Source organism: Cyprinodon variegatus, unplaced genomic scaffold (assembly GCF_000732505.1).
Source record: "Cyprinodon variegatus isolate N-32 unplaced genomic scaffold, C_variegatus-1.0 Scaffold1436, whole genome shotgun sequence".
NCBI lineage: Eukaryota > Metazoa > Chordata > Actinopteri > Cyprinodontiformes > Cyprinodontidae > Cyprinodon > Cyprinodon variegatus.
Window position 1 is genome coordinate 32,565 of NW_015151889.1, and position 9,053 is coordinate 41,617.

The 9,053-nt window shown below is 39.7% G+C and overlaps 1 protein-coding gene across 1 annotated transcript in view; it reads left to right on the forward strand.

Moving 5' to 3' along the window:
* LOC107103383 (complement C1q subcomponent subunit C-like) overlaps positions 1-8,282 on the forward strand; it is a 10,008-nt gene extending 1,726 nt beyond the window's left edge. The window contains exons 4-7 of the mRNA XM_015403075.1: positions 2,924-3,077; positions 5,084-5,224; positions 7,462-7,585; positions 7,904-8,282. Coding sequence (XP_015258561.1) covers positions 2,924-3,077; positions 5,084-5,224; positions 7,462-7,585; positions 7,904-8,038 — 554 coding nt within the window. The 3' untranslated portion in view covers positions 8,039-8,282. The remainder of the gene's footprint in view (positions 1-2,923; positions 3,078-5,083; positions 5,225-7,461; positions 7,586-7,903) is intronic.
* The last annotated feature ends 771 nt before the right edge of the window (positions 8,283-9,053 follow it).

Below are 9,053 nucleotides of genomic sequence, written 5' to 3' on the forward strand. Positions count from 1 at the left end.
AATATTCTCTTTGTAAATTATTGAAGATTTTAAGCAATCTAGTACTTGAGTAAATATGAAAAAAAAATACAGTAGCTAGCAGAAATTATTGATGTGGAGACTGAGTGTAGGATCACATCCAATGGTTTGTTTTCTCTTTACCTGCTGCCTTTTTAGGCCATGTTTTGCTCACAAGTTCAAGAATTATTGCTCGGTCTAGTTTAATAATCTCCTGTTGGCATTTAGAAGTAATTAACCCAACACAAATATTTTAATTCTTAAAACGTTCATGTTTGTCTCTCAAACCCATAAGAGCTCCACAACAAGAAAAAGAACCATTGCATTTTATTTATCAAAAGATCAGCCACCCAAGAAAAGACCAATCGCATCCAGAGAGGATGTGCAGAACAGCTCAGTTATCCTGGATTCATAGAGGAGGAACCACAGGGATGTTCTCATTTTATTATCACTTATCTTATTCATTTATCTTTATTTTGGTCCAATGAATATATTTAAAAACATAATTTCCACCACACCTTCCAAACTGAAACATCCAGAGAAGAACTGTCTCCTGTCATGGTGAGTTTTTATAAAATCTCCGGCCTCCTAGAAGGTCTGAATTGTTTAGCTGTTTTGGGAATTGTAAGAAAAACTAATAACATAATGAATTAAGCTTTTTAATCCTTAGCCTATTACCAATATACATACACAGTGTCGTTTGCATAGGTTTTGATTGCAGTGGTTCCTGTATCAGTCCCAGTAATCCAGTAATAGTTTACTAGTTCCCCATTGTTTAATTTACATTAATTTAATAATAATTATAATAATGTAATAATAATTTCACAAAGTTGTGATTCTTAGTTTAAAGTATATTTAAGATGCAAGTATTTTAATAGGGCCCTTTCTGCTTTATTTCAATTCTCTAAAAATCACCAGAATATAGAAAATTATGTATATTGTGAGGAAAATGTTCCACATAACTAGAGACCACTTATTGTTACTCAGAAACATTTACTGTGCTATAAAATTCTACTTTTTGCCACTTTGTTTCAGTTAAATCCTCTTAAAACGTCCAACCTATAGCTGTTCCTATTCTCATCTAACCCCAAGGTTCTCTGAAAAGTTGGCAGCCCTGTGGACCCGTTCGTCCGTTTATATTTGCATGTTTTCTAAACAAAAACAAGGCTTTGTTCTGCCGCTGGATAAAACCTGGAACTCAGCGCTATTTCTGACATTTTGAATTGAAAAAATTTCCTGGACGGGAAGTGAAACGTCTTCAAACTTGGAAACAAAGTCAAGTGGATTTTTTTTTTACTTTTTTGGAAAGCTGTGCTCCTTGGTCTTCATGATGCAGTTTTTTTTCTCTAATATTCACTCATAAACCTCTGAGGCAAGGCACAGAGCTGCTTTAGGGTGAGATTAAACTGCACCTTGGTGTATTCTATTGATGAAAGGGAGCCTTTTGAAGGCAGTTGGATGCACAAGATTTATCTTTTTGTTATTGTAGTAGGGGGCGGGTCTGTATACAAAAACATGCAGAGATGTAGATCTTTTTTATTCAAGCTAATTGCTGACATTTTTTAAATTAATAGGAGAAAATTTTTCCACTAATTTCCAGTTACTGATAAAAAAAAATCCACAGAAAGCAGAGGTTTCCTCTTTTCTTCTGCATTAGAGGACTCAGCCAATGGCTGGTGGTGAGCGGGTGAGCATGAACGCACCACTTACTGGCTGGGGGCAGAAAAACTTGCAGCCGTCACCTTTAAGAAAAATAAATGTTATTTTGTGTAAATAACCAAGATGGTGTAAAAAAAAAAAAAAAAAAGGCAAAATGGTATAAAGGCAAAAATACAACAAAAGAGAGCAGAAAATGGAGCAGTATAAATATGGGTAGTAATGGACATGGTGACCAGCAGCGTAAAGAAAGGATCCAATGAAGAACAGTGAAGATGAGGGAGGTGTGCAGAATGATGTAGAAATCCTGTGTGTTAATAAGGAAACAAGATGGCGTCTCTGAGGCAGAACATAAGAAGGGGGAGGAGGCATTAATGCTCAATTGCGATTTTTTTTTGGTGAAATCTGATTTATTTGCGTTGCTGTTCACATTTCCAAATGTATGTGAATTGTACGTGATCTCCTGTGTGAACTGCATTCATACAACGCAACACAAGTGTTTGCAGTAGAGTCACAAGCCAGCATGCTCTAGTTTACGGAAGTAAACATGGATGGAAGTGTTGGAGTGCATAGCGATAAAAATCTATCTTTTCAAGATGGTTAAACATAAATACTACTCTCTGCATCATCGTCCGCCACGGTTGTTGTTTTTCTTGCCGCTTCTGCTTAGCAAGACGCAGAATAGTGACCTATGTCGAATACTAATGGCATTCAGGTCGGATGAATGTGGCCTGACAGTTCAGACACAGCTCGCATTTGAAAAGATCAGATTCGTATCGGATTCTAGACCATAGAGCCAAGTGGAAAGGATCGCATTGGAAAAAATCGGATCTGTGTTGTTCAGAAAAGACATAAACATAATGTTTTATGTCATGAAAACATCAGATCCAGGTCGCATAGGGGCAAAAAAAATTGGATTTGGGTCACTTCAGGCTACAGTGTGAATGTAGCCGAAATAAGAAGGAGTTGAACTGACCACAAGAAAACTCTTAATGAAAGAGAAAAAAAAAGATACCAAACCCAAAAGAAGAACTAAAGAACGCAGGAATAAACCACCAAACTAAGCAAAGAAGCAAAGAAGCTAGAAGGGTTAGATCTTAACACCCAAAAAACCAAGAAAAAATCTTTTTTGTTATTGTTGTTGGTTTAATATTACTGTAATTATTGATTGTAAAATATATTAATCAAATGAGCAACAGAGCAGAAGCAATACAGAAGGTCAGGTTCCATAAAAAACTAAAAAGATCCCCTCTCTGCTGTGTTTTCCAAGGAGAAGAAAGGAGCTATGGGTCCGGGTTTCAGAAGGGCATGAAGGGTGATCCAGGGCAAAGTGGACCTCCTGGCAAGCGTGGCCCATCAGGAGAACCAGGAGAACCAGGCCCTGAAGGGATTCCTGGGCCTCCAGGGGAGCCGGGAGAAGCTTGGTACAACACCAGACAGACATGCACTTTGGTTTTAAAAAAGATGGCCGACATAAACTGTCTCCAGCAACCTTACAATAGTTCAACACGGTTTAGATATGAAAGACTGGCCCACTGAGGTTCCAGTTAAAGACCACAACACACAATTAGAATTGCACTTCTCTCCCTGGTTAGCAGGTAACATAGCTACTACTAGCTGACATGAAGAAGTAAATACTCAACTTCCCCAATAGCAACACATTCATTAAAGCCTCTGTCTGTTTTTGATATTTCCACCTTTACTTTCTGTTTATTAAAACTGATCAGATTGCCCATGGACACATTTTTATTTCAGATGTTAGGGGGGATATGTATTTTTTTATATATATCTTATATATAAGTTCAGCGCAGACCCTCTGTGTTTATTTCTCTCTTGCATCTCTGCGATCCCTCTCCTGACACCTTTAAAGAATTTTTTTTTCAGGCATTCTGGCTGCGAGTCTAATACCAAACACAAGAACATGCACTCACATGACACCAATTCAAAGATTTGTGTAAATTAATACATCTGATAATACAACCCTTCTAGCTTCTCAAAACTCAACAGATCTCTGGTGACCCATTTTAAAGAGTTTACAACTAATAACTCAGAATGCATGAAAATCACATCAGTAAAATGTTTACCAGTATAGACATGTTAGACATCGTTGGAAATCTTAGATTCTCCAAAATTTAACCACCGAGTTCATTTTATGGACACAGCAAGCACCAAAACACAATTAACACAGATATAGCAGAATGTCAAAGGGTTTTTCGCTTGGTCCTAGTGCTCAACGATTGTCTATGTACTGTAGCTGTCATGTTGGGCGGACAGAAGGACCCAGTATTCAAGGAGAGACAGCCAGTAGGAAAGTTCAAAAAGTTTATTAAAATAAAACAAAAACTGAAGTGGAGCTGAGGCTCACGGACACTTCAGGAGGGGGGCGGGGCACCGCCCAATCTCAGACACTCTAAGGGAGAAACACAGGTAAGTGACCATGATCATCTGACTGAAGATGATGTTCTCAGTGAGTCATTTACCTGGTTTAGCAGTTCAGTCCATAACCCTTGAGAGGGGTGCAATCCAGCCGATGGGCTGACAGCTGACGCGGCTCGCGTCACCCAGAGTGTCCCCGGTGCTGCAGCTCCAGAGGAGTTGCAGGAAGCGGATCCTGATCAGGGATACCGATCAGGCAGGAACCGACAGAACAGGTTGCAGAAAAGGCAGGAACAGAAGAGGTGGCAGGATCCAGGCTTCCAGGCAATAACAGAACTCCGGGACAGGTTCAGAGTCTGACAGAGTTCTGAAGCATGACCAGACGGTCACGCACAGGAGCAGACAGGATCAGGGGCAGATGAGCAGGCTCAGTGGAAGACGGTAGCCGAGACAGGATGTGGAACCAGAACTTGATGCAGGACTTTAAACTGGTCTCCTCCCTGGAGCCAGGCTAACTGAGATAAAAACTGAACCTCCCCACATATAGAGCCAAAAACCCAGAGGACTCAGTGGGGGAGGAACTGTGGACGATCAGGAGACGAGACAAACACTAAACCCCTCTTTTCACTGGCTGCCAGGATCCACGACATGAACCAAGGCAAAAACTGAACAAACAGACTAACAGAAAGACAAGTAATGATCTGGCACTGAATGCTCAGGCTGAACTGAATATAACCAAGAGGAAACAGGTGAGAGGAATAAATTATAATTGAGGCAGGTCATTGTAAATTCATTGGTCATTGTAAAGTCGTGCACCACTCAGGAGAATTTGAAACGCCAACGGTTGGAACAGCCGCTTCCCTACAACTTTAAACAGGAGCTTTATTTTGTCAACTTATGGTTTTTGATTTAAATGCGGTTACTAAATAACAGACCCTGCAATCAACTTGATTAAATATTCTTCGATTGCGTTCCACCATTAGTTGTTTTTATTTTAAAAAGACTGATGTCTCAGCTTCAGACCCAGAACTGCTCTGTTTTTCTTTGGCTGCAGGTCCTCTGCAGCTCAACCAATGGCAGCCTTCAGTGTGGCCAGAATGACATCTGAATTTCCTGACAAAGCCAGCACCATCCGGTTCACCAAAGTCATCACTAACATCCAGGATGACTACAACACAGAAACGGGACACTTCAGGTATGAGAGATTGCTGCACCGTGTGAAGTTAGGAAGTTGAGACAGAGGCATTTCTTGCACACAAAAAAAAAAAAAGTTTAAAATTTACACTAGTATACTCCCCTAGGGGAACCAACCCACCCCCTGCATAAAGAACTTTCTCACACTTGAACATTTGGAGGAGAAACAACTTGAGTTCATCAAGGCTGTTCGCTGTTAGGTTAATCTATCTTTCATTGGTCAGATGGATCTCCTAAAAACAACAGTCCTCCCCTTCATGCCATGAAGGAAGCTGTGTGACTCATTCTTATCTCTCATTACCTTCGTTTGGAGCCTTTGAGGCTAAGAACAGACAAACCTCAACATTTTTCAATCAATGTGACAGCTTGAGGGGATGTGTTGTTGATAATAGGGGTGAGTATTGGCAAGGTTGCCGTGATACTTGGGTCACAATACAATATTGTCACAAATTATAATTTCAAGATATATTGCAGTATTCTACCCAGCTAATGTTAAAATTAAATATGGAGATCAAAAAGTAAGTACTGTATATTCAGTATAAGATATCCATTGTTCAGTTATTTTGTTATTTTGGTAGCCATGTTGTTTGGGGTTCCTCAAATAAACAATCAACTAAAACCCTGCAGCAGGCAGAATATATCCAGAGAGGAGAAGAAGGCAAACTTCCATCATACACCGAGCAGAGCGGTGGATGAGGGTTGACAGATCCAAAGGTGTGGGGGGGAATTCTGGTTGAAAGATCATTACGGGGGGGGCAGAATCCGAAAGTGAGGGCGTGAAAGGCAGAGGACAACAGGAAGGCAGGCGGAGCCTTGAAACTAACTTATGCAGCAACTGTGCAGAAATGTGTGTAGCTGACAGGCGTTGTTTTGCCATGTCTTAGATCATTGCTGAGTAAAGTTTGAAAGACATTTTATTTTTGGCTAAAGAAACAACAGCCCCAATTCTACATCCAGCCATTACTCTGTTTCTGTTATAAAGTAATTTTTTCTTATATATAAAAAAACAAGGGAGCCTCCTAATATTTTTTTATTTGTTCTTATTCCTTCGTAACATAGAGAGAAATGCTTTTTATCTTAATTTATAGCTTTTTATTTCAAAAGAAAAATATCATATGAGTATTTGTTTCATGTTTCCTAACACCTGTTTTTATAAGAAAAGAAATCGGAGGTCTGGCCAAGTTCTTCACCAGCGTTTTTCCTGCCTTTGATAAATACCAACATCCTCCAGCCAATTCAATCCACACTTCCTGGCTCTGTCCTCAGCTCTCCAACTATTGGTCCAAAGTTTTTGCCATTTTGTTGGACATTTATGGCATGAAACCGGAGCCTGATCCATTGACTGCTCTGTTTTGGGGTTGCACCTCCACAGCCCACCTTGTCGTCTTTTCAGAATTGCTCCTTGGCTTTCCTGACCTTTTTGGCACAGAGAGTGATTATAACGAAATGGAAGTCGCCTCAACCTCCATCATACATCCACTGGCTCAGAGATAAACTATATTATTAAACTTGACAAAATGCGTCTTACTTTAAGAGGCTCTTCTGTGAGATTTCTGGGTTTATGGAGCCCCTTATTAAAAGTCCTTAGAAAGATTAATTTACCTAATATTCCAGACTGACGAGGTGAAACGTATGTAGCTGTTGTGTGTTATTCTAATCAATATCTTTTTTTTCTCACTTTTAACTTCTTTGTTGAGTTAAGTTTGTCTGATATATCAACAGCAGGGTCCACTGACACCTGAGGAAAACTGTTTTTTTCTCCCTTGAGTGTCTGTATGGACTGTGGAAAAAGATTTACATAGCTTTAATACTGTGGTTCTTTGTATTTTAATTATTTATCTTCTAATATATCCGTTTCTGTCCTCTTACTCATGATGTTCGTCTCATTTGATCCTTTTTTGTTGTTTTTATCTATTTATTTTTTTGTATTCCGTGTGGGAGTATATATGTGGGTATATTGGGGTTTGTTCTAGCCCAATTATGTTTATTTGTTAAAGGTACATTGTTAACTGTGTAACTATTGCTATGTCTTTACATTGTATGTAAAAGCATAAATAAACAAAAAATACTTAAAAAAATCTAAAGACCAAAATATAAACAGACCCTAAATGGCTTCATGTTTTTTAGTTTTTCATTACTCAGCTTAGAAAATGTCCTGAAATGTTTAAACTCTGGTTCTGAGCTGATTTCCTCAGCTTGTTACACAGCGATGATCCCTGTTGGGTTGTTTTGCTGCAGGTGTCGCGTTCCTGGGATGTACTACTTCGTTTTTCATGCTACTCTGGGAGACAAACTCTGCGTGTTGATGAAGCTGGATGACAACCTGCTGACATCGTTTTGTGATCCTCGTCGCAGGAAACAGGTCAGAACATGGAGCGACTCTTCCATTTGCTGTTTTTATGTCATTTTAATTCAGGAAATAATAAAGGCAGGGTGCTATGGCTCCAAAGGGGTATTAGGTATGAATATAAAGGTTGCAGGAGGGTAGCTCTCCAGGAAGGGATGTCATTTTGGTGAAATAGCGGGAGTTATTTTGTGGTTGATCTGTTCTGTTGGGTATAAAAAAATCAAAGGAATGTAATACAAAACTCTATTTAGTAATTATTTAAAGGTCCAGTGCAGATGTAAGGTTTCAGTGTGTTTGCACATGCAGTAAGACTGACGCCTTTACTGGTTCCAGGTGACTTCGGGAGGCCTTTCAGTTTACCTCTCCCAGGGTCAGGAGGTTTGGCTGGAGACCAAAGACCAGAGAGGGATGACAGGGGGTCCCAACGGCTACAGCATCTTCTCCGGTTTCCTGTTGCACCCTTACTGACCCTCAGGAGGGAAGACTGGTCACATTTTGATGACAGAATGAAAGTTCTTGGTACTTTTTTTGTTTGTTTTTCTAACTTGTTCAGATTCTATTGAAAAAGAAAGACAAATTGGGACAATTAAAACCATCTTTTGTAACAGATAATCAGGTGTGATAAATGAGAAAAAAAATGAAGCTTTACCGCTTGATTTGCTCTGCAGTGTTAGATTTATTACCACCATGTCACCAGTAAAAAGATTTTTTGTCAAAGCCAATGTTGCATTTCTTTCATTTTTGACCTCTAGATAAATGTTTTATTCAAACTCATCAAACTTGTGAATGTGAATCACAGAGGGTCAACATATCCTGTTATATTTCTTACTTAGTGCACCTCTGAGCAGGAGCTCATCCATACAGAAGCGTATTACATTCACAAAAAGGAGGAAAAATGCATTTGGAAAACTGGGTCAGCCTGGACTGGTTTCAATCCTACTTGAAGGACGGGGCAGTCCCCAAAAATCTCACGTGGCGTTCCCCAAGTTTCCATCTTAGGGCCCCTTCTATTCATTATCTCCATGCTCCTCCTGAATCTGATCAAAGACATCATCAGTTACCATAGCGATGCAGATGATACCCAGCTGTTCATCTCCATGCCACCAGGTGACCATGAACCCATTCCAGCTCTATGTGAATGCAGAGCAGAAATCAACACATGAATGAACTAAATGTTCATCACATGAAGCAAACTAAACTGAAGTCATAGTTTTTGGACCAAAGGAAGAGCGTTTAAAAGTTAGCATTCAGCTAATCCAGCTAGAAAGCAGCAACCAGGCTCTAAATCTGGGTGCAGTGATGGACTCAGACCTGAAACTCCAGAGGCTCATAGATACGGGAACAAATCTGGCCTTCTATCACCTGAAAAACATCTGCAGGATTAAAGGACTAATGTTGAAAAACTATTTCCTGCTTTGTTCATCTTTAGAAGAATTGATTCCATCAGCGGCGTCTCCACAGGTCTGCATAAACAGCGGATAAA